At 44.7% G+C, this 26890-nt stretch overlaps 1 protein-coding gene across 1 annotated transcript in view; it reads left to right on the top strand.

Annotated features, from left to right (window-relative positions):
* FKBP8 (FKBP prolyl isomerase 8) overlaps positions 1 to 26890 on the top strand; it is a 114409-nt gene that overhangs the window by 66008 nt on the left and 21511 nt on the right. Inside the window, exon 8 of the mRNA XM_086947019.1 lies at positions 5558 to 5689. Coding sequence (XP_086803145.1) covers positions 5558 to 5689 — 132 coding nt within the window. The remainder of the gene's footprint in view (positions 1 to 5557; positions 5690 to 26890) is intronic.

Here is a 26890-nt window from a genome sequence, read left to right as displayed (position 1 = left end):
AGGCAACAAGCATTAGGAATTCCCTTTTACCGAGTTGATGAAGGGAACCTTCCTCCTGCGCGTAATCTCATTAGACCAAAACCTCCATCAATCAACTCCATCCACACAGAAAGCAAAACTGTCTTTCATTATAGCCTCCCTATCTACTTAGCTGCATTGAATCCATCTCACCAGACTGGCTAGACCCTCATGCCAATGCTATGGCTGTTATGTTTACCCATGTTGGGGCATTCCACATTGCCAAAGCCTTTTTACATTGCTAGTTTGAACTGTGACTGATGCACTCCCCCTGCAGGTAATCTTGCATATGGGGGCCACTGATGTGAACTTGACGTGGTCATTATTAAAATTTTAATCATAGTAGTTGGAGAGATTTTCATTGAACATAAGTAGCTCCTAATGCAGAAAAGGTTGTAGACTTACATCATTAAAGCCTTTAGATTTGTTCGGCTCTTCCTTCCTTTGCCAAAAGCCTATTATTACCTCAGCATGGTCAGAAAGGAAGCAGGATTTCACCTTCAATGTGGGCAGAATAATCTTTACCTGGCCACGTAATCAACATGTGCATATCTGGGACATTAGATTTGTACTTTTGTGGGGCACCCTACCAACAAATAATCCAGTGTGAGACCAGCTCTTCAGAAGATCAGCACATTTTTGGCCTCCTCCCACATAAAATAGTCCTTTGTGAAAATAATTGGGTAAATAGTTTCATCTTTCAAAAATCCCTCAAAAATGTTTAGAACTCAAAAGAGCAGTGGGGTTGAATGCGTCGAAAATGTTCCCTTTGTTTCTGCGTTCAAGGATGCTTTTTCTGCTCCCCATAGTCACTTGCCTAGGTCTATGGAGACACCACTTCTGCAGCTTAGATCAGGGTTCTCTTCCAAGTATGCTTGGCACAAAGGCTCTGCAGAGTACTTATATGTTCCTCCAGGTGGCATGCATTAGAGCATCATCATGGTGGATGTGGCTACTGTATTTGAGGAGTTTCCTTTCACAAGTGAGGCTGACATGCCTTTAAGGAGAGGTTATACACTAGGTGCTACTCACTGAGGGAAATAGTTTTTTCCAAATAAGGTCATCAAGTTCTGGTCTACGGACAGAAGAAGATTTGAAAGGAATTTGATGGAAACTTTAAGATGAGTTGAGGAGAAGGAGAGATTATCAGTGTGGTTCCTGGAGGTACTCTTATCAAACAGATGTGAGTCCGCTCACCTCCATGGAGTAACACCAGGCTGCTCATTACATTTGAGTGTGCTATTAGCTGGCCTCGATTGCCCGGTCAGCAAACGTCAACCAATTCCAGAGCTTTTCTGCAAGCAACAATACAAGACATTATGCAGCACCTCTTTATTCCTATACAAATACTCATTGCAACAGAAAGGACCTGACAAAATTTGATTCAGAAACCAAAAACTGCCAAGGGTACACTTGGAATTCGCATCATAATGAAGTAATCCAAAAGCTGCAGCAGGAGACAAGGAGATGTTATTTACATACTAAAGTGCCCTAGTAGTATCTCGGTAGAGGTGGCATGGAAGCTGAGATCTATACATTCTTCAACACTGAGCTTCAATAATGGCTCATCCCTTTCAGGCCATGATGGATGAAATACGAATACTGGAATAATTGAAGAAATCTATAGCTACTCTGGTTATACTATAAGAAAAGAGATTGAGGGTGGCATCACTCAGTATCTCTTTAATTGAAAAACAATCTCCAAATTTTGCAATAGGTTTTTATCTTGCATTAGCATGGTTAATGTGCGTATTAGCAAATTGAACCAGAGCTTGAATTTGTACAGACATTTTATGGATGCAACCACAATTATAGCAGCGGGTTCTTAGAAAACATTGGATTGGCCAAGGTGAGAGTTCATTTGGGCTTTAGCAGAAATAGTTGATTTAGAAATGACGTACAGTTCCGAGATTGAGGCAAGCGATCTAGGATTATCCTGTCGTACAGCATAATAATTTCTCAGAGTTCTCGTCAAAATGAGACCATTCAGAAAAAGATGAGATCTCCTTTTTACTCTATTAAAAATAGGTGCTTTTTACGGGAGTTTCCAAATTTAGATCAAGCTGCTGTACGAGGAGCAATCTTGGTTAATCGCGCCACATCATCTCATTTCATTGTTTCAGTAAGTGCTAGCAGTGGTTAACCACTTCCTCCAGTATTCTTTGCATCAGTGTCTTTTGCCTACGAATAGTACCTCAGTTCTATTTTATGTTCTTTAGTTACGGGAAATTATACCTCTATTATACTTTTATTTTTATTTTATAAGCCTAGTTTTCTTGCTATTGTGATCTTGAAAATATCTTTGTGTTTTAACCGTATTCCTAATTTAAACTTTGTGTAATTATGGTGTAGTTTGATTGTAGGGGTTTTTGAAAGAAATCTGGCTTTTTCAACATAGAGCTGTATCATATTTCATGTCATGGGTCTGTCGTTACTTTTTCTAGTTCTCCTAATTGGTAGTTTCCAAAACACGAAGGTAGGTATTTTCTGTTGTACAATCTTCATATGAAAACGGAATCCATAGTCTTCCTCGTGCAAACAGTACCCATGATATGTTAACAATGCTCAGTGAATAGGCGTGTACCATTTGTCGTCTCCTTGAATATGTCCAGAGCTGAAAAGAGGCTGAGTTACCCTGTGTCTGTCTGCTTTAGAACAACAGATAAAATGTTGCCTGAACTAACTAAGAATGCAATGTTGGCATCTTAATTTAGGCTTTGAGAGACAAATACACTCCATACACAAGGGTTCGGATAGGTCTAACACTATCTAGTTCCTTTATAATAGTTAAACATCAGTTGTTCATATAGCACATAAATATATATGCTGTTTCTAACCACTCCCTATTGTAGCAGATGTAAGCACTGAGTAACTATGGCTGCACCATAAAATTGATTGATGAAGCCATGAGTAAAATTCTGGACATGTGGATTTATGGCGACCTGTCACATCCTCAAAGAGGCTTCTGTGAGGTACATTATGAATAGGCTAATGCAAGGAGCTTGTCGGAACACCCTCTGTACTATGGCTGGTCTCAGAATGTATGGATGACTGCTATTTGTAGCCCTATCATTATGGCTTTGCCTTGAGCACTGCTGTTTGGTAAGTGCTTCCAATTCCGGACACTAGATTTAATGTAGGCATGCCATGTTGTTGCATTATCTTTAACATGCATTGTAAAACGTCAGTGATTTCTATGTAGGGGAAATGTTTTAATGCTGTATGGCTCTGTTCATGGATCGTCAGTGGGTAAATATCAGAATGTCTAAAAGCCATGTTAACAATATGTTTTGATTTGCCAGTCCTGGCTGGCTTTAATGCTTGCCCCCAAAAAGATTTTAAAATATATGATTTTCTATCATTAATCGCAAAGGATAGTAATGATAATTATGCAAATTGTTTTAATTATTCTTCAATTCGTGCAGTTTCACCCAGCAAATTGATAATGTTGAGTTTATTTGTGGTGCGTACTGTGTACACCAAAACACGTACAATTCCTGCACATAAGAAGGAAAATTTGTATATGCATTTCAGGGATAGCACTGTGACTCTGAATCTGACGAGCATGCACAGAGATATATATTTTCACATAAGGAAACAAACATCTAATATTTTCATGTAGGAAATACACGTGTAGCGATGCACTTGTGGAAATATCACATTTAACCTCATTTGTACTTTTAACCATTTTATTTTCTTCTCTTTATTTCAATAAGGAAAAGCTTTTCCCTTTTCACAATTTTGGGGGTGTTTCCCCAATGTCACCCGGAAAATGAATACCTCTTCAGGTTGGAAACTCCCTACAAAGGGTTTGTCAATATCAACAATCATGCAGATGTGTGGTTTGCTGATGTCCCCACCATGAAACGCCCACAAACCTGTCCTGTGAGTAGGAAAGTTCACAGTGCAGGCAGAATTGTTTGAGCAACTCTGCTTAGGGGAGCAAATTGACATTCTGTGACTCGATAAAGTTTATTTACATTACTAAATAATGGCATACGAGCACCTAAGTGCCACTTAACTTTGAGAATCAGGACCTAGAAGCCCATTCTGATCTTACGTTTTCTTATCATTTAATATTTTTTATACTAATATGTTTTTAGCGTGTCTAAACGAAATGCCAAGTTAAAACACGAAAAGGTATGGTCCTCACAGCAAGGCAGAGCAGTTGTTATTTCATTTATATGAAAATGAAGAACATATAATTAAAAGGTCTGCAGGATCTACTGGGCACTACAATTATGCCAAAGACAGCCACATCTTTTTGCAATACCAAGGGACCACAAGCATCTGCCATTGTCTTTTAGCATGGCATTGCTCAACATATTGCTTATATGTCCAAAGAAAAGTAAAACCTCCGCCAGTGAATAGTCACTCTGTTGCTTGGAGAGGACGTCAGGTTTGATTTTCACCGCCTGACCTGAAATAAGAGCAAATGACCGCACCACTAATATTTCTTATACTTATTATTGTTTTATTTTTAAAAATTCTTTAGAATGTATGGAGCCAAAAGACACTGCTAATAATTGGCAAATTATTTTTAGTTTATTATTATTATTATTATTATTATTATTATTATTATTATTATTTAGGGTGAACTCGACCTGAAGGTATTGAACTGCTTTACATGAACACCAGTTACATTACAAACTTTCACATACTTTATTTTTTTGATGCACTGGGAGATTAAGTGATTGCCCAGAATCCTAGGATGATGAGCCGACGCCAAGACTCCAACCTGGTTTCCCTTTTCCAAAGTCGGCAGCTCTGGCTGTAACGCCACATCCTGTTCCAAGAGAAGTGCGACTTCCCCATAAGAACTGAACCGTCTGTAGATTGTATCACTTGTAATAGTGCTAGTTGAAGCCCACTCCACCCTTCTGAACTTGAGGCCTCAGGCTGAACCCGCAAGCGTCTACAGAAACGGGCTCCCTCCCGATGTCCACTCGTGCATCCAGGTGACAAACTGGCACCAATGACTCTCTTAATTGTGCAGTTAAGCTTTGTGAGTCTCAAAGGATGTCAGTGGGTCCTAGTATGCCATCCAAAGACCAGGGCACTTCTCATCCTACTAATGAGTGGGAGGCCTGTTTGCATCACAGTGTACTGCATGTGGCCTGAATATGCTTTCTGTCCGCAAAATGATGCTGAAATCAAAGCCACTATTTTGCTTAGGGCAGATATGCAGCAGGGCAATCAAAGAGCTTGTGCCTTACACCCAACTCTCATAAATACCAACATGCTTCACCCAGCTCACAGGAAATACATTTCAGTACCAGCCATCCTCTGCAAAAGTTTAGAAGTTGAAGTACACTTTTGGTAAAAGAGGGCAAATACTGTGACACAAGGACCAATTCATAAACTGACATCAGTAAGGTGCCAGACCCTGCAATTCAGTACCCTATTTTGTGCAAGTCACACTTATGATTTTCTTCTTGCGTTAGGATGCCCTTCACTAAATAACTGATGTATTACTTTCACATCTGATTGCTTTTTGTATGATTTTCTTAGTTGACATCTTTGTTTTTTATGTTTTAAGACTATACACGCAGAGCTGTCTAAACTGGTGAAGAAGCACACTGAACAAAAGAATGTGGAGTCGGCCATGTACAAAAAGATGCTTGGTACCACCGGCAATGACCCTCCTTCAAGTTCCAAAGCCAAGTCATGGGTACGAACCATGTATTTACTTACCTCGTTTTGTATGCCACCACTAGTATTGTTGAAGGCTGTCTTAGAAGTATTTGAAAGTTTTTTTAATACTTTTTCCAAGTGCAATTAGATGAAAGTTTTCACGCTCTGATAGCCTTCACCTTTGGTTTGTCATTGTAGTTACGGAAACTTGTGTTATACTCTATATAGAAGCAGGTTTAGGTCCTGTTTGGGTGAAAGTAGTTAAAGCCTCTTAGTCACCCAATGGAAGAAGAATAAAAACTGAAAATTCTTGTGACAATCTACATTTCTCAATGCTGCATCTACTTATTTAAGGATCAAGTAGACTGTGAAACATGCAGTCTTGCTCTCTGATCCTGAACCTGCAAATAGTTAAGGTATTATAAGCCTTTCAGATTGCTTTTTGTGCTTAGACTCCCTCCGTTGGAATACGTTGTCATCCTGGATTATGCCTAAAACTGCCCCTGTTTGCTCAGCCCCTGAAATTGAAATCTAATTCTTTGAAATTGCATTAATAAATAAAATGCACATATTTGTGGATTACCCCACCCACTATGGTCTACTTGTGGATAAAGAGAATGAAACCTCTTCCCCATAAAGTTGTGTATTAGGAGTTTTGGGTACTATCATGGGGAAGTTCATGTTGCTAGTGCTTGTGGGTCACTGCACATCTTCGTGCTTTCGACCAAAGCATATTAACCCCTTCGATGCTCATGACGAGCTCAGCTCGTCATGAGGTACACCTCTCGTGTGCTCATGACGAGCTGAGCTCGTCATGAACAATGGGAATCAATGATTGTCAGCATAGAGGGAGAATACCATCAGCAGCGATGGTGTTAAGGCACTCTGGACAACAAGTCAGTTTGAACACAAACCAGAGTCTATGTAGCAATTAAAGTTCTTGAATCCAGTATGTAAAGTAAATATAATTTATTGTAGATTAATCCAAGTTAAATGATCAATAGATATAATGATAAAAGTCCCACCAGGAGCAGATCTTCTCTCGCTCAGCCTGTCTGCCATCAACTGTCTCTACCTAGAGCAGTCAGGTACTTAACATTCTAGTATGACATCAAACATTCTATTACATGCAGTGGCTAAGCAATGGGGAAATCTAAGTAAGGGAAATGTAAAGCATGAGCAAGATGTAACACATCCCCCTTCCTTATAAAACAACAAATAAAGATAATGGAATAAATTGCATTGCATTCATAAAAATATAACAATTGAAATATAAGATGGATTGCATTTTCATTTTAAAATATAATGACTAAAGGAACACATTACATAGCATTCTTAATTAACAGTTGAAATGCAAGAAGGATTCCATTTTCATATTTAATGACCTTTCAAATCTAAAGGCCACATCCCCCTTTCCAAAGAGAAAAGAAAAAAAAACATTATCCACTAGAATGAAAAAAAGGATCACAAGTATAACTAAATAAAATCCACTAGAATGGAAAATATGGATAAATACAAAATAACATCCATAGGAATGAGAATAATAGCCAATAGAATAACTTGTGGCTTTTAACAACATTGCAAAATGGAACTCCTCAGAGTCCATAATCAAAAAAATTAGCAACTACGGCTCTTCTAAACATCAGCAACTGAACCCCTCAGAGTCCATACACGCAAATTGAGCAACTTATTGCTCTCCAACACAATAGAATGATTGAACTCCTCAGAATTCATATCAAACAAATGGAGCACCTCAAAATGAGCACTGATGTGGCTCCTCAACTACACATCTAATAAATCCCAACTCCTCAGAGTTCATAAAAGAAAATGGAGCGCCTCAAAATGAGCACAGATGTGACTCCGCAAATTACATATTTAATAAATCCAACACTAGGACAACTAATCCTCTGAAAAGAAAACCTCAAAATAATTTGAGCACCCAGTGGTTCACAACAATAAAAGAAAATGCAAGACTCTACTCAATAACACATGTGAACTCCTCTAATATTTTAGAGCACTAATTAACCTGGTACATCAAAAACCAGAAAGAACAATATTGAACACCTCAATGGAAATTGAGCACCTAAATGGTGGTTCAAAACAGCATATCGATATCAAACATGTCAGGAAATGAGCACGAGAATTAACAAAGTAAACACATAACTCTATACGAAATGAGAAGCAATAATACATTAAAATAATATAAACATCAATAGACTGTGAGTTATGTTAAACAGAATGAAATAGGCAAGTTGGTAAATATGAATGGTAAAGCATATTGAAAATTTTCCAAAATAAAAAATCAACATAACAAAAGTAGTCACCGAAGTCTGACTGTTGAAGTACTGACAGCGTGATCTCTCACCCAAACTCCAAAGTCTTATTGTTGAAATGCTGCCGATAGTGTGATCCTTCACTCGAACTCATCATCAAGGAGCAGAAAAACAAATTCCTCACTAGCAAAAACTTCGAAAACTAAATATTTGTAGATCGTAATGCCCCCTTATTTGAAGTCCGTAGGTGCACGTTGTTATGGCAACCTAAATAACAAATTAAAATGGCCACCGCGTTGTCACGTATCTGCCGGATGGTTCACGGTGAAAGCGTGCTGACAAGAAACCACGGACAGTGGCAACATCGGCAAATTAGACGTCACAGCAGGAAGAGAACGTAAGGCAGAACGTGAGGTGAAAGAATCACCAACTCCCTGATGCTCTCCAAATACGTCATCAAATGCACAGCAGCAGGGACCGAGAGAAGATCGCCGCCGTCCACTCGACGACCAACCGTCATCTCCACACAAGACGGTGAGTGTACAATATAGGTAACGAGAGTTACTCTGCACCAGGCGCAATAAACTTTGTAAGCGCTCAAGCCATTGCTCACACAAGTCATTGTTAATCATATTTAAAAACAAGAATAAATGAAAAGGAAGAAACGTGTAAAAATCAGTACAGAGCCTTAAAACAGTATACAGGCTTGAAACGTTTGAAGAACACTTGCCGAAGTCAGAGTAGACACTGTACACAGTGCTCTGCTTAAAGATGCCAATCCAGCATTTTCTTTGGCCAAAACAAAACATTAAGTCAATTTTCACGCTGCTCAACTTCTTAAAACGTTTAATACAACGGAATGTTGCACTTGCATTCAGATAGTAGCTGGCAAAGACGTATTTTCAAAACTTGGCACACAAGTTCCTTTTAAAAGTTTTTGGCAAATCAGGGCAAAATGAATTAAATATTAATAATTTTCTTCAGGTTTTCCAAATTCAGGTCACGTAACGCAGTCAGAAATCAAACACCCTGGGATGGGAGGCTGTCCAGATGACTGGGGACACTGGTGGGGCTAACCAGGGCGTTTCAATTAATTTACCTTTTCTTTTCAGCTTTGAAAAGTTCCTTAGTTGCAGTAGTAGTACATTAAATCCGTCTTCCTTCCACGCATAAGTTCAGTTCCGTACCTCGTCGCCAATTTGTAGCAATTAAAGTTCTTGAATCCAGTATGTAAAGTAAATATAATTTATTGTAGATTAATCCAAGTTAAATGATCAATAGATATAATGATAAAAGTCCCACCAGGAGCAGATCTTCTCTCGCTCAGCCTGTCTGCCATCAACTGTCTCTACCTAGAGCAGTCAGGTACTTAACATTCTAGTATGACATCAAACATTCTATTACATGCAGTGGCTAAGCAATGGGGAAATCTAAGTAAGGGAAATGTAAAGCATGAGCAAGATGTAACAGTCTACTCCAGACCACTAACCATTACCACTCTGAAATACTAGACAATGTCAATTTGATTGCCATGCAGGACCTCAATCCGTATGATTGAGAACGCTAGAGGAGGACCAGATTGAAGATGAGATGGGCATCAATACTTGAGAGGGGTTGCCTCTACGTACACAGTTTTGAGAGTTCCATAGGATATGGTGTAGGACCAGCTCCAGAACAAAGAGGGAATAGATAACCATTAGCAGGAACACATATCCGAAGCAAACAACCAGCAGACGTGAAGAACTTTGTCTAGACAAGCGGATCTTCATATACTTCTGAGGAATACTTTATTTTTGGTCTGCCTTGCAAACTAGTCTTACTTTCAGGAACGCACACTAAGCTTCAATGGACATGCATCTGCATACTGGAGATACTTTGGAGCTAAAGGCCTGCGTGTTTAGCCTGGCTAGACTGCAAAGTTGTTAGTACAACTGCAGTCTTGAGCCATCCTAGTCAGAATTCACCAGCTGACTAACAGTTGAGGATTACCACAGATTAAACATGTGTGAGGAGAGAGAGACTATGTTTTGACCAGGTTGCAGCTCCTCCTCAGGAGCGGCGGAGTGTCGCCCCGCCTGCTGCAGCAGGCAAACACAAATAAATAAAATGACATGTCAATGACATTTTATTTATTTGCCACTGCACTGGCCCGCGCTGTCTACAGCTCAAGGGTGGGGGCGGGGCTGAATCCTGCAAATGTTGGATGACAGCACTGGTCTACAGTGTGCATGTAGGATTGGCCGGCCTTCTTGCGATGGCCAACCTGACGAGCACAGTAGACCCAGCAATCCAAAGGCTGTAAAACAGCCTGGGGATTGCTGACCCTGGCTGTTCGCCTCAAAATGAGCACAGGGTGAGCCTGCTCCCATCAATCCTGGAGCTGCTTTCACATCATGAGAGTAGCTCCAGGTTTGGTTGGAGTTATATTCCACAAGCAGGAATCCTTTCTTTTCCTGCTCGTGGACAGCAAAGAGAAGTGCTGCAACGGTCCTGCTTCAGCTCCTGAATTTATGGTAAGTTGTTCGCCTTCACGCCTTACCTATTTTTATTTTAGCTAGCCGCCACTGGTCTTGACAGTGTGTGGCATGCACCTGAGTAATGCCTACAAAAACAGAGGCCTTTAAGGTTTCAGCCTTGATTGTTCTGTCCAGGTTGAGCCTCTGGATGTTAAGTGATTCTATGCAAGGTTTGCATGTTAATCCTATTTTTCAAGGCATGTGGGCTGCTGAATTCATATCTTAGCATAAATCGCCGCCTAGTGTTGGGTCCGGAGGTTTGCACTTTGTTGTCTTTGAAGTATCACGAGATAGGTGACTCCTCCCCTGGACTACAGTGCGCATGGGCATCTAATCCATCTTCAGATTGTTTTTTTCCGCCATTGGGATCGGATGCTATTCCTCAACTGCAACTTCGGAACCAAAACTTTTCAACTTTCTAAGGCCAAAAGGCCTTCCACCTCGACGTTCTTGTTCTCATTCAGTAAACCTTTACTCAATAACACTTTTCATCTCGATCCGGTCGTCGACGCGGGCCGTTGGGCCTTTTCGCTGCCACGTGGGTCTGCTGCCGATAGAAAGGAACCCGTTTAAAAGGTGCCCACAAAGTCACTCCAAGTTCCCACATACTGATTAACATATAGTATGCAACAAGTGCCTCTCTCCCGAGCACAACGAGGAAGACTGTCCAGCTTGTGCTCCGTTCCGGTCGAAGAAGACTATCCAGAACCGTAGGGCCACTAAACAAGAGATGCAGCGGCAGGCACCGGAACCGGAATATTTTTTCTATGACGAACATGACCTCCCAGAAGCGGCGGACTCTGACCTCGAAATTGTCACCGTAGAAGACCAGTCGGACTCCGATGACTAGATCAAACAGTGAGTACCAAGCACCCTAACCCGCTTCCATCTCAAGACGAGGCTCCGGTCGAAGCATCGCCTAAAGGCCTTAGCCGAGATCAACAAACTCCTTCAGAGACCCCGCCTTCCGGCTCTGCTCCGGAGACCAAACCAAAGCCTTCTGATACCCCGGGAACGAGCTACACTGTTCCCAAAAAGGCCACCGAACCGAAAAAGGTTGTCGAGCCGAAGAAAATCGTTGATACAAAAAAGGGCGTCGAGACAAAAAGGGTCGTCGATCCCAAAAAAATAGTCGACCCGAAAAAGTCTGTCGAGCCGAAAAAGAGTGTCGACCTCCAAAAAACAGGTCACACTAAGATTCCTGTCGACCTGAAGAAGGCAGCTGAGTCGAAGAAAAAAACGGTCGATCCGAAGAAGGTTATCAAACCGAAAACACCAGTCGAACCGAAAAAAGGTAGCGAACCCACAACCAGTCGATCCGAAAAAGGTGATTGAGCCGAAAAAAACGGCCGATCAGTAAAAGGTCGTCGAACCAAAGAAGTCGCCGAACCAAAAAAGGCAGTAGAGACAACAAAACACGCCGAACAAAAGGGAGTCGTCGACCCGAAAAAGGTCACGACCCAAAAACAGCAGTCAAGCTTAAAGAAGCTCTAAAGCCGAAGGCCCTCAAACCAAAGACTCATAAACAAGTGACTAAGCCAAAATCTTCGGCGCCAAAACCACGGACAGTTGAGGAAGAACTTTTCCACCCTGACCCAGTGGACGAAGAACAACCTAAACTGTATTTAGACCCTAAAACAGCACGGTTAACAGTTTACCACAGGAAGAAGATACCTTTGGACACTGACACTTCTTCCCCTGTTCCTCCAAAGAAGAAAGACTTTGCAACATCTCCCTCAAGGCCTTTCACTCCTCCTCCTTTCTCTCCTAACATGCCTTATGTACCTTACTCTCCCTCAAGTTATGATGAGACAGAAAACATAGGGGACAATCCTCAAGATAACTTTGTATAACCTGAGGATCGGGATATACAAGATAACACATGGGATGACCAGAATGATCCTTATGATGCATACGACCCACGACCCATCCCTGACACCTCTACATATCCTACAAAGCCGTCGCCTACTGACGGCACCATTGTCTTTAACCAACTATTGGATAGGGCAGTTAATTATCATAATGTAGATATGCACACTGACCCAGTAGAGGAGGATTTACTATTTCACACTTTTCCAACTTCAGAAAAAAGCGTGTGTACACTTCCTATGTTAAAAGTACTGAAACACGCGCCAGACATATTTAAAGATTCAGCCAGAGCGCGTGTCCTCACTCCTAGAATTGAGAAAAAGTATAAAGCAGCCCCTACAGACCATTCTTATATTAAGTCACAGTTGCCTTTAGACTCATTAGTGGTAGCAAACGCTCGAAAGCGAGCTAATTCATAAACAACAGGAGATGCTCCCCCTCCTGACAAAGAGTCAAAGATACTAGAAGCCTCAGGCAAAAGAGTGGCATCCCAAGCAGCATATACTTGGAGAATTGCAAACACACAGGCTCTATTAGCATGATACGATAGAGCACATTATGACCAGCTGGAAGGTTTACTACAACACCTCCCAGAACCATTTAAATCTAAAGCTAACGACCTAATACAGGAAGGCAAATTTATAACACATGCTTCCATTAAATGTGCACTTGACGCAGCTGACACAGCAGCTAGGTCCATCAACACTAGCGTATTACTACGCCGGCATGCGTGGCTACGCATTTCCGGATTTAAAAATTAAGTGCAGTCAACCATCCTCAACCAGCCAGTTACGAAGACTTTCTGTGTGGCCCTGCTGTAGATACCATCTTGGAGAAGATGAACAAAGATATTGATACTGCTAAGTCTATGGGAGCACTTCAGTTTCAACAATCTAGAAGTTCCTTTCGCCGCTCCTCCTTTCGAGGCTCAGGTAGAGGCAACACATCCCAAACTTCCTCTACATTCAAAAGTAATACCCAGAGCACCTTTAACAAAGGCTCCAACAGAGGAGGTTATAGAGGCAATAATAACAAGGGCAGAGGACGTGGCGGCAACAACACCAGAGCCTCCAACGCCACCAAACAGGAAACAACAGTTACAACGCAACAATTACAACGGACTACTTTTACAAAGTAACTACTACATCGCAGGATCCTTTACAACACATGCCTTTACAACGCATGACATTACATAGCAGATGCTATTACAACGCATGCCATTACAATGTAAGTATAGGTAAGTTTATCTTTTTTAAAACATTTATTTAATTTGGGTTTTGGGGTACAGGGGTATTTTAAGGGTTCAGGGCTAGGTTTTGGTTATGGGGTACAGGGGTATTTTTAGGGTTCAGGGCTAGGTTTGCGTTATGGAGTACAGGGGTATTTTTAGGGTTCAGGGCTAGGTTTGGTTAATGGGGTACAGGGGTATTTTTGGGGTTCAGGGCTAGGTTTGGGTTATGGGGTACAGGGGTATTTTTAGGGTTCAGGGCTAGGTTTGGGTTTTGGGGTACAGGGGTAGCTTTAGGGATTAGGGATAGGTTTGGGATACAGGGGTATTTTAAGGGTTCAGTTTAAAAAAAACTACTTTAAATAAATTTAATTAAATATTTATTACTTACAATTTTTTAAAAAATTATATACTTCCCTATACTTACGTTGTAATGGCATGCGTTGTAATAGTATCTGCTATGTAATGACATGCGTTGTAAAGGCATTCATTGTAAAGGATCCTGCGCTGTAAAAATCGCGTTGTAATGGTATGCGATGTAAAAGTATGCGTTTTAACGTCATACATCCCTACCAAACAGTGACTTGCTCACACTCCCTCCAGACCACACAACACCGGTCAGAGGCAGACTAGCACAATTCCTATCAGTCTGGAACGCAATTACCACAGACAGGTGGGTCAGACAAATTATCCAGTATGGTTATTGCCTGGAACTCACTTCTACTCCACCCAACATACCACCCAAACATGTCCAAAGAACACATCACGCGGTTACAACAAGAGGTAACATCCATGCTAGAAAAGGGAGCCATAGAGCCAGTCCCTTTTCAACACCAAGGGACAGGAGTATACTCCCTATACTTCCTTAATTCCCAAAAAGGACGGGTCCCTCAGACCAATATTGGACCTCAGACCTCTGAACCAATACATACTCTCAGAGCATTTCCATATGATCACTCATCAACAAGTACTCCTGTTACTCCAACAAGGCGACTTCCTCGCAACATTAGACCTCAAGGATGCATACTTTCACATACCTATACATCCAGCTCACAGGAAATACCTCAGGTTCACGATAGAAGGTCAACACTATCAATTCAAAGTTCTCCCCTTCGGAGTAACTACAGCACCAAGGGTTTTTACAAAATGCCTTGCAGTAGTAGCAATATAACAAGACGAAATGCCTAAACTGATACAATTGTCAAACCAGTAATTTGGCTCAAACGGAAGAACAACTCATTGACCGTAGATTTGCTAATTAATAGCTATTTAATCATTTTAAATAGAAAAAATGCAATACATGAATTCTTGGCAAATTACATACATTAAATCAAGATGAATTGAACACAACACATTAAGAAATAATACATACACATTTACACTAATCAGACATATCAGTCATTCAAATCACATGCATACATTCATACAAAGCCTGACACACCCTAGAATCACGGATGTGCCAGTGTGAAAAAGTGAAACAAAAGTAGGCTTGCTCTGTAAATAAAACAAATGTTACGAATAGATATTTTTCAAGGAAACAGTTCACTCAGAAAATTAAGTATCAGTAATAATTTTCAACACAAGTTTCATCAGCAATGTGTACAATAAAACTCGAGTGAGGTGTCACTCAACACTTGGGTTTATATTAGACCAACTCCTTAGACAGAGGCCTACGCGTTTCGAATCCCAACAGATCTCAGATGGGATTCTCCTCAGGGCCAGTGAGTTTCTGAAAAAAACTGAAAATAAATTCTGCATGTCAGCCTATTCCGAGTGCTTAAGAAAACAAATGAGTGGAGTAACTACAGCACCAAGGGTTTTTACAAAATGCCTAGCAGTAGTAGCAGCACACCTAAGAAGGCAACACATCCATGTGTTCCCCTACCTGGACGATTGGCTCATAAAAGCCAACTCAGACGTACAGTGCGCAAACCACACATCTCAGACAATACAGCTGCTGCACAGTCTGGGGTTTTCCATAAATTACCCAAAATCACATCTGCAGCCCTCCCACATACAATATCTGGGAGCAACAATAGATACCTCAGTGGCAAAGGCATATTCAAATCCAGCTAGGATAGCCAACATACAGGCTCTCATTCAAAGATTTCAAATACAACGCTCCCTGCCAGCTCGAGTGTTTATGCAGCTTATAGGCATGATGGCCTCCTGCATATTCATTGTCCCTCTTACCCGACTTCAAATGCGTCCATTGCAAGAATGCCTAGCACAGCAGTGGAACCAAGCTCAAGGACAACTAAAAGACCTAGTGTCGGTAGACAGTCGAACTTACAACTCTCTGCAGTGGTGGAACCCACAAAACCTTTCTAAGAGGCGACTGTTCTAAGAGCCGGTTCCACAGGTAGTGCTAACTGCGGACGCATCACTGACAGGTTGGGGAGGCCACCTACTTCAATACACAGTCCAAAGGCTCTGGACAGTCCAGCAGAAGACTCTACATATAAACCACTTAGAGTTGCTAGCAGTATTTCTAGCGATGAAAGCCTTCCAGAAATACTTGAACAACAAGGCTGTGTTAGTGTAAGGATCCGAAGTAGTTTCCACAGGAGTGCCAGGAACCGAAGACTGGCCCAACCCCTTCCCACCTACACCGATTGTGTCTATCAAACCCTAGAACACAATGGTGATATGGAGGAAAAGGAGGGAACAAAACAATGGAAGGCAGGGAAGAACAAGACTCCACGGACAGGTACCCTCAAACTGGAAGCAGTGCTAGAAAGAATGTGTGCAGGTTAATATGCAACAAGTCGCAATAAAGTACAAAAAAATGGCATAACATCTGTCTATTCACCTCAATACATGTATGATGTGTAGGGTATTTCACCTCAAGACTTGCAGGATGTGCAGTAATCAATTCAGACCTTTAAGAGTATTATGTTTCTCTTCTCACTGACAGTGAAAACGGACTGTTTCCTGCCTGGTTAGAGGAATTATATTTAACTCTTTGCTTTGTACCAAGTATGGAAAATAATTAGTCTAGATTCTGTTGTCTCTTACTTTGTAAATGCAAGGCTAATTTTGAGAAGAGAAACTTGTTAAATTAACGGGTCTCAAGTCTGCCATTTATCTGAAAAACAATATCACCCACATTAGTATTGTCACAACTTAATGTATCTGATATAATCATAGAAAGAGGCGCTAAAAGCGCGTTACCCGGTCTTCATGTGTGAAGCACTGTGATGACTGCCAGTCTGGAAATGCCCGGGAGTTCGAGTCAACACAAAGTAGAAAACAGAAATCAGGAAAATCCTCTAAGCGGGCCACCCCAAACACCCAACCGCCTAGATACCCCACACCTGCTCCCAGCTAGTCGGGCTAACTGGCGGAACACCAGTCCGGCCAGTGAGTGAAACAGTGAGACGCAGGCTGAGGCTCCAGAGGCTCTGGGAGAGGAGAGCCGGCAAGGGAAAATCCTAGCGGGAGATAACTTCCGAGTCCGCCGGGAACTTAAGGACGGAGGCGGAATAGGGGGGTCCGGTTCCTTAGAAGTGAGCGGAATGACCCCCTACAACAATGCGGTAAGCAGGAAAAAACTCCAGAAACAGTAAATACGGCTGCACGGGTCCGGACGCCAAGAATCCAGGGAGTGCAGTGAAAGACTGCTCAGCGGAAGTGACGCGACGAAGTCCCGAAACGTCGTAACATGGGGGAAGCTAGGTTTTAATCTCTGCTTGACCTCCCTCGCGCATGCGCGCCATCGGGCAGTCAACCTTGTAAGCGATCTCGAATATCCCGGCGAACTGGCAGGCGTGACAATTAATCCGTACGGACAACATGACAGCCATGTACTACATACAGAAACAGGGAGGGACACACTCTCCGCAGCTGTTTCACCTAGCACAGAGCATATGGAGGAGGGCAATTCCAAAAAACATCTTTCTCCTGGCAGAACACCTCCCAGGAATAGACAATCAGATCGCAGATCTACTAACCAGACACAGCCAACAGATACACAAATGGGAAATTCACCCTCAAGTCCTCCAACCATTCTTCAAAAAGTGGGGGCACCCAGACATAGATCTGTTTGCCACAAAAGAAAACTCAAAATGCCAGTCCTTTGCCGCCAGGTTCCCACACCCGTTGTCACTGGGCAATGCAATATGGATGAACTGATCAGGCAGATTGGAGTACGCTTCTGTAGTAGGGGATCTCTGTGTATAGTCCTAATCTAGTGAATAGTCCCCCCCTCCCCCCCCCATGTGCGTGGACCCCGGAGCAATCAAAAATAATCTCTTAAGGCGTCAAAAAAATGCAGAACTGCACAGACACTTAAGAGAGAATTAAAGACAGATAATGCAGCCTCTAAAACCAGGCTACACTGTCCAGTACTTCAACTAGAAATTCCACCAAAAATCCACAAACAGAAAAGTCTGTCCAGATTTCCCTTGCCTCAGCAGCAAAACCCCTCTGGAATGATAGAGAGGAAGACCTGGACAGACAAGCCCCATAGGCTGCCATTATGTGGCTCAGAACAGGATACTTTGCCTTTAAGAGAACATTCTAGAACTTCACAGTATCCCAGAATGCACTACAGGTCCCTTTTACTTTCAGTTCTTTTTTCCGGCTCCTGCAAGCAGGACCCTGGAGCATTGAGCTCTCCCTTTTCAAGGGTTTATTAGTGATTTTTCACTTTTGTTTCAAGTTGAGTGATTTCTAAAGTACTTTAGTTCTTTTCTTCTTGGTTTTTGCACCTTTTTGATGTCAAATATGCCTGCATTATTTGACAAATGACCGGAGTGCTCCAGGAAGAAGTCCAAATCAGATTCCCATGAGGTGTGTATCCTCTGCCTTCCCTCTTCTCATGTCCCAGAGGAGTGTGTGATTTGTCAGGGCTTTTCTGGCCGGACCCTGAAGGACAGAAAGAAGATCCGGCTTCAGGGCCTTGAGGAAAGAAGGCTGAAGGCGCAAGGTGGGTCTGGACGGGCTTCCTCTGCCCGTACTGAGGCCTCTGGGGGGCTCCCCAGGGGCAGGAAGACCAGCAAGCGTCCCCATTCTCCGTCTGTGTCGATTGCACCGACTACGGCGTCGAGAGGGATGACTACAGTCTGTTCCGCGTCATCTGCGGTGAAGCGACGTCGACGCTCGACGTCGAAGGAATTGAACAGACCGCCGTCGAAGTCTCCTATGACGATTTCGTCGTCGTCCTCGTCGAAGTCATCGTCGAGTGATCGGCGTCGAAAGCCCGGCGTCGGCGCTCACCGTCGAGGAGACACCGCCGATCGCCGTCGGCGGAAAGGAGAAGATCCTCGTCGAGGAGTAGATCGCCGTCAAGGCGCAGAAGGTCGCGGTCGAGGCGCAGAAGGTCGCCGTCGAGGCGCAGGAGGTCGCAGTCGAGGCGCAAGAGGTCGCCGTCTAGGCGAAAGCGCTCGCCGTCGAGGGAGAGACGTTCGACGCCGAGGAAAAGGCGCTAGACCTCGAGGGACCGACGCTCACCGTCCGGTCGCCGTTCTTCGATGCCGAAGAGACGTTGAAGGAGATCTGACACCATGGGAGGTTCGCCAACGTCCCAGGCTGGAAAGGAGGGCGGATCACCGGGCTCGGTGTACTTCGCGGTGTATACCCAGTCACAGAGGCCGGTTACACCCCCGCCCCCTTTGCCGAGGGGTCTCCCTCCAAGGGCCCCTACTCTTCCTCCTTTACCACCACTTCCGCAACCTGGACCTCGACCTCAGTTGCCAGAAAAGCCGCCTCCGGTCCCTCCGAGGTCGGTCTCACTGCCCAGACTTCTGACCCCTCCCAAGGGGACCCCTACGCTGAAGGCCCCGGCCAAACCAAAATCGCTCGCTCCGGTGGAACCAGTGGATCGACCGAGGCCAAAGAAGTTGCGATCACGCTCCGGGCGGAGAGGAAGATGGAGGAGTCGACGTAGATCCTCCACCAGATCAAGATGTCGCCATAGGAGGCGGGGATCTAGGTCCCGCACGGAATCCTCCAGGACCCGGTCCTATTCACCGACCTTGTCGGACTCCACAGGGACAAGGGTGTCTCCAGTGGACGACATCAGCACGTTCCAGGAGGTTCTCCTGAGGGGGCTGCAAAATTGGGAATCACGGTGACAGCTCCAACACCCACGACGTCCGTGATATTCGAAACGCTTCACAAGAAGCATTTGTCTCGCCCTCTACTGCCAGTAGTGCCTGGTTTGGTGGAACCTGCGGAGGAGCTGTTCCTCACGCCAGCGGTGGTGAAGGCCGCTCCCTCCCGACTTCTGAAGAAGTACAGGGCCCTGGATTCGGACCCGGCCTTGCTGCGGATAGATCCGGTGCCTGACTCTGTTATAGTGACGGCGGCCAGGAAGTTACATTCTACCTCCCCGTCCTCCACCGTGCCGCCGATAAGGAAAGCCGATGGATCGACTCGGCTGGAAGGAAGGCTTGTGGGACTGCATCCACGGCCATGAAAGCGTCCAGCGATACGCCGTTGCTAGGGCGGTATGACCGTGCCCTGTGGTACTCCCTGCAACAGTTCACGGAACTTCTGCCACGAGACAAGAGGGAGGACTTCCAAGAGATCCTCAAAGAGGGTATGCTGGTGTCGGTGGTGGGGGATGTCTCTCTTTTGGCTGCCCATGGGTACTGTCATGGGATAAACCAGCGGAGCCATGCTTGGCTCAGGCTCACATCACTCAAGCCGGAGGCCCAGCAGGGGGTGGCCAATCTGCCTTTTTCTGGGGAAACCTTGTTCGGAAAGCATGCAGATGATGAGATGGCCCGCATGAAGGCGGAGGCAGAGACCCTGACGGCTGTGGGCTTGGAGAAGCCCAAAGAAAAGAAGGCCTACCGCCCGTTCCAGAGATGGTTCGGTGCACAGGGAAGAGAACGAGGTCAGTCTTCGGGACAGCAGCAGCAACAACAGCAGCAGTTCCGGAGACCCTTCCAGAAGCGCCAGAAGGGTAGAGGGGGACAGCAGTCCTCTACAGCGAACAAGGGCCCGGCCGGATCTCGACCCTGAGCGGTTACTTCCCCTTCATCCGTTACCCGCTCCGGTGGGGGGAAGCGTTAAATTTTTTCTGGCAGAGTGGAGAAAAATTACTCGGGACAAGTGGGTGCTGAATATTGTTTGCAATGGATACAGTCTTCGGTTCACCAGCCCGCCTCCATCAATTCCTCCGGTCAGCTCGCGGTTTCAACTGCTCGAGCTCCAGGCGGAGGCCGATATCCTGTTAAGGAAAAGGGTGATAGAAGACGTACCTCTGTCTCAAAGAGGAAGAGGTCTGTACTCCCGGTTCTTCCTGGTTCTCAAGAAGGACAAGAACAAGTTCATGACCATTCTGGACTTGCGACAGGCAAACAAGTGGATTCGCAGAGAAAAGTTTTGCATGCTGTTCGTTGCATCAGATTTACCCTCAGTTGCAACAGGGAGACTGGCAATGTGCAATAGACCTAGAGGATGCGTACTTCCATGTGCCCATTGCACCCAAACACAGGAAGTTCCTGCGATTTTCAAGTCGGCACCAATCATTATCAATGCACAGTACTGCCATTCGGGCTGAAGTCTGCGCCCAGAACATTCTCGAAGTGCATGGCACTGGTAGCAGCACACCTAAGGAAGAACAAGGTGTTTGCCTACCCGTACCTGGACGATTGGTAGATCAAGGCCTCCTCCTTCTCGGAAGCTCAGGCACACTTCCAGAAGACGTGCATTCTTTTGAACAAGCTGGGGTTGCACATCAACATGTCCAAGTCTGTCCCGACTCCGGTCCAGTGCATTCAGTACTTGGGAGCCACCATCAATACGCTGTCAGCAAGCGTGTCTCCTTCGGAAGAGCGACGATTATCACTCCTTCGGAAGGCTCAGGCTCTTATGACCACTCCATCTACAACAGTGAGGACGGTGTCTTCTCTACTGGGATCGATGGCCTCTTGTATCTTCCTGCGCCACACGCACGGTTGCACATGAGACCGCTGCAGGAGTGCTTGGAGGATCAGTGGGATCAGGAGAGAGAGGGTCTTGGGACGACAAGATACAACTGTCTCTGCATGCTCTTCAGTCTCTGAAGTGGTGGTGTTCAGCGAAGAATCTCCTCAGAGGGGTTCCCTTCCACAAGGACATTCCAACTCAGACTATCGTGACGGATGCTTCTCTCCACAGTTGGGGGGCACATTCAGGAGACTTACAAATTCAAGGAACGTGGTCCCCGATGGAGTCCGCGTATCACATCAATTTCCTGGAACTCAGAGCTGTTCACTTGGCACTGAAGGCCTTTCATCCGTCCTTTCAGACCAACTCTCTGCTTGTACAGACGGACAATACGACGACGATGTATTACCTCAACAAGCAGGGGGCTCGAGATCACGCACTCTGTGACAGGAGGCGCAGGCGATCTGGCACTGGCTTCTGGCCAGAGGACTGACGATAACGGCTACCCATCTGCCAGGTGTGCAGAATGTTCAGGCGGACGCACTCAGCAGACTGATTCAGGAAAACCACGAATGGGTCATAAACGACGAAGTACTAGGAGAAGTCTTCGCAAGGTGGGGGACTCCAGACGTAGATCTGTTCGCCACCGCCGAAAACAGCAAATGCCGAGACATCGCCTCCAGGTACTACCAGCAGGGGACGCTGGGGAATGTGTTATGGATCAACTGGTCGAACAGCTTTCTGTACGCTTTTCCGCCCATTCCCCTGATTCCGGCAGTGCTCATCAAGCTGTCCCAGTCCAGGGCACAGATGATCCTGATTGCCCCGGAATGGCCCAGGCAGTGGTGGTTCACGGATCTGCTTCACCGGTCTCTCCTTCCGCACATACGGCTGCCGGGCAGGCCGGACCTTCTCAGGAAGTTCGGGGGCAGATGTTGCACCCCAACCTCTCATCTTTGAGTTTGGCGGCATGGCTCCTGAGAGAGTGCAATATGGCCATTTGAATCTACCAGAAGATTTTATGGACATACTGAAGGAGGCTAAGCGACCTTCCACTCGGACTTCCTATGCTTACAAGTGGAAGAGGTTCTGTATCTGGTGCAAGTCCAAGAACTATGACCCGACGACGTGTAAGGAAGAATTCATCCTTCCTTACCTTCTACATTTGGCGCAGTCTGGCCTTAATGTTCATTCCATTAAGGTTCATCTCGCTGCATTGACTGCCTACAGGAAATGCCCTTCACAGACTTCCTTCTTCCAGATCCCTGTGATCAAAGAATTTTTGGAAGGCTTGAAGAAAGTATTCCCTCCTGTCCGTCTTCCTTCGCCTTCATGGGAATTGAATGTGGTGCTGTCCAGATTGATGAAGGAGCCTTTTGAACCTATTCATAAGGTTTCGTTGCAGCACCTGTCCTGGAAGGCGGCGTTCCTCGTGGCCATTACATCGGCCCGCAGGGTGAGTGAAATTCAGGCGTTGTGTTGCCAAGAACCTTATACTGTATTTCATGCTGCTAAGGTTGTTATGCCTACTCACCCTAAATTTCTTCCCAAAGTTATTTCTGATTTTCATGTCAACCAGACCATAACTTTGCCTACAAATTCTTTATCTCCTGGGGAAAGGTCTTTACATTCCCTGGATGTCAGGAGGGTGTTGAAATTTTATCTGGATAAGACCAAAGATATTCGTAGGTCAGACCAATTGTTTATCAATTATGGATCAGTCAGGACCGGTCTTGTTACCTCTAAACAGTCCATCTCTAGGTAGATTGTGTCCTGCATGCAACTGTGTTACCAAAAGGCTAATAAGACCTTAGGGGGTAAACCTAAGGCTCATTCCACCAGGGGCAAATCTGCCATGACGGCTTGTCTCCGTAATGTTCCAATTGCAGAAATCTGCAAGGCCGCCACTTGGAAGTCGGTCCATACCTTTGCTAAGCATTACTGCCTGGACACTGATGCCAGGGCAGACACTCAGGTTGGGCAGGCTTCGCTGCGAAATCTGTTCGCACAATACTGGTGTTATTTCTCGTTTCTCCACCGCCGCTTTGGTGTGGGGATGGGCTTGCCATTCTATTCACTAGATTATGACTATACACAGAGATCCCCTACTACAGAAGGAGTAGTTTCTGTCCTGTAACTCCAGTTCTGTAGTAGGGGTATCTCTGTTATAGTCATAAGCGCCCGCCCTCCTCCCCGGTGGAGAGAGATATTCATGTAAGGAATTCTACAGGTCTGGCGTGTTACGCCTTCAAAAAGAACTGAAAGTAAAAGGGACCTGCAGTGCATTCTGGGATACTGTGAAGTTCTGGAAAGTTCTCTTAAAGGCACAGTATCCTGTTCTGAGCCACATAATGGCAGCCTATGGGGCTTGTCTGTCCAGGTCTTCCTCTCTATCATTCCAGAGGGGTTTTGCTGCTGAGGCAAGGGAAATCTGGACAGACTTTGCTGTTTGTGGATTTTTGGTGGAATTTCTAGTTGAAGTACTGGACAGTGTAGCCTGGTTTTATAGGCTGCATTATCTGTATTTAATTCTCTCTTAAGTGTCTGTGCAGTTCTGCATTTTTTCGACACCTTAAGGGATTATTTTTTATTGCTCCGGGGTCCACGCACATGGGCGGGACTATTCACTAGATTATGACTATAACCGAGATACCCCTACTACAGAACTGGAGCTACAGGACAGAAACTACTCCTTTTCCGCCAACCCCACTGATTCCATTAGTGGCACGCAAACTAAGGCAACAGTCCCTCACAATGATCCTGATTGCTCCCACATGGGCAAGACAGCCATGGTACACGACACTCCTAGAACTCTCAGTAGTTCCACACCAAAGACTGCACCTATCGCCACAGCTGCTAATGCAGAACCATGGAGAAATCTGGCTCCTTAAGTCTTAGAGTTCGGATATCTTAACTTGCCTCCTGACTGTATGAACATTATCAAGGAAGCAAGACACCCAACTACTAGAGCATGCTACGCAGCTAAATGGAAAAGTGTTGTAATTTACTGTAATAATAACCAAATCAATTCATTAGATGCTTCCATCCAAAACATAATCTGTTACTTGCTACATCTGCAAAGATGCAATCTAGCATACTCTTCCATAAGGCTACAACTTGCTGCTATAGCAGCATATCTCCAAAACAGACAACACCTGTCCCTGTTCAGAATACCACCTATAAAAGCTTTTATGGAGGGACTTAAAAGAATTATCCCTCCAAGACATCCACCTTCACCAGTCTGGAACTTAAATGTAGTACTTACCAGACTTATGGGGCCACCTTTCGAACCACTCCATTCCTGTGAATTACAATTCCTAACTTGGAAAGTGGCATTTTTAGTTGCCATTCCCTCCCTCAGGCGAGTGAGTGAGCTACAAGCACTAACAATTCAAGAACCTTTCATGCAAATACATCATAATAAGGTAGTACTCCGTACTAATCCTAAGTTCATGCCAAAAGTTATATCAACGTTCCATATCAATCAGTCAATAGATTTGCCAGTTTTCTTCCAAAACCCGCAGTCAGTGGCTGAAAGAGCCCTACACACACTAGAGGAAAGAGAGCTCTGTTATATTACGTTGACAGAACTAAAACTTTCAGAAAGACAAAACAAATATTTGTTGCTTTTGCTCTGCAACATAAGGGTAACCCTATTTCAAAAACAGGAATAGCCAGATGGATAGTTAAGTGCATTCAGATATGCTATCAAAAGGCCAAGCGCACTCGAACAGTTCTCCCAAAAGCCCACTCACCGCGCAAAATGGGGGCATCCATGGCTTTCCTAGGAAATATTCCACTAGAAGACATATGTAAAGCAGCTAGATTGTCTACCATACACACTTTCACTAAACACTACTGTGTAGACGTGCAAGTAAATCAGCAAGCTGCTGTAGGCCAGGATGTCCTCAAAACTCTCTTTCAAACGGCTGCAGCTGGTACAGGTGACCACCGCTAGAGGAGAAACTGCTATACAGTCTATGCTAAGATATGAATTCAGCAGCCCACATGCCTCGAACGGAAAATGCTACTTACCAGTATGCATCTGTTCTTGGCATGTAGGGCTGCTGACATTCATATGGCCCACCCTCCTCCCCGGTGCCTGTCGCAGCTGCAGTATTCTTTCTACATACATTTACAAGGTCATCTCTTGCTTTCCTATACTCAATGTTTGCCACAATGGCGAAAAAAAATCTGAAGATGGAGAAGATGCCCATGCGCACTGTAGTACAGGGGAGGAGTCGCCTATCTCGTGATACTTTGAAGACTCTTCCAGTACAACAAAGTGCAAACATCCGGACCCAACACTAGGCGGCGATCTGTGTTAAGATATGAATGTCAGCAGCCCTACAGGCCAAGAACAGATGCATACTGGTAAGTAGCATTTTCCATATACAATGTAGAAACATACAAATGTACTACATAATAGATATATGTATTGTCATTTGACGGTCAAGGTTTCTGTGGTGTTAGACATCTGTTCTGCAACTGCAGGTGTGCAAAGAGAGGTCAGATCTCATCATCGTTTTAGCCAGGCTCCTAAACCCTCATTGTTCGAGGCATGTGGGCTGCTGAATTCATATCTGTGCATAGATCGCCGCCTAGTGTTGGGTCCGGATGATTGCACATTGTTGTCCTGGAAGAGTCTTCGAAGTATCACAAGATAGGTGGCTCCTCCCCTGGACTACAGTGCGCATGGGTATCCTCTCCATCCTTAGATTGGTTTTTTCCGCCATTGGGTTCGGATGTACTTTCCTTTACTTGAAGTTCGGAATCAAAACTACACTTTCTAAAGGCCAAAAGGCCTTTGGTATCGTCGGTATTGTCTCGAATCAGTGCCGACAGCTTCTTTACAAACTTTATTCACCTTGGGACGTCGAATCGGGCCGCGGGCCTTCTCGGCGCCACGCGACCAGTCGTCGATGGAACGGAGCCCATTTAAAAGATGTCCTCTTTGTAACTCTAAATACCCACATATCGATAAACACCCAGTTTGTAACAAGTGTTTATCTCCTGAACATAATGAATCCGACTGCCTAGCCTGTGTCCAATTTCGATCCAAGAAAATACTTCGGACTCGACGGGCCGCTAGACTCATCATGCAGAAACAATCGCCAGAGCCAGATAATATCATCGGCGACGAAGAAGATCTTGTCGAGGACGAAGAATACGAAGAACTGTCGGATCAGGCGTTGGAGCATGACTCCAACTACTACGTCGAAGACAAAGAAAACATCGTCGAGGTAGGGGATGACGAACAAGGAATGGGAGCCGTAGAGGACGACTCCAGTGATGAACCAGGCCCAAACGTGAGTACGGGGGCCTATACCTTTACCTCCATGGTTCCACAGGCTCAGGTCGAGGCATCGCCACAAGGCCTTAGCCAAGATCTCGAAAGACATTCTATAGCCCCGCAATACAGCCTAGCTAAGAATATTCACAAAGAGCCATCGGATCAACGTAGGTTGGTG

The sequence above is a fragment of the Lissotriton vulgaris genome, chromosome 12 (assembly GCF_964263255.1).
Source record: "Lissotriton vulgaris chromosome 12, aLisVul1.2, whole genome shotgun sequence".
In the NCBI taxonomy this organism is placed as follows: Eukaryota; Metazoa; Chordata; class Amphibia; order Caudata; family Salamandridae; genus Lissotriton; species Lissotriton vulgaris.
The sequence above is the reverse complement of the archived record's forward strand: the minus strand, read 5'-3'. Positions and strand labels throughout refer to the sequence as shown.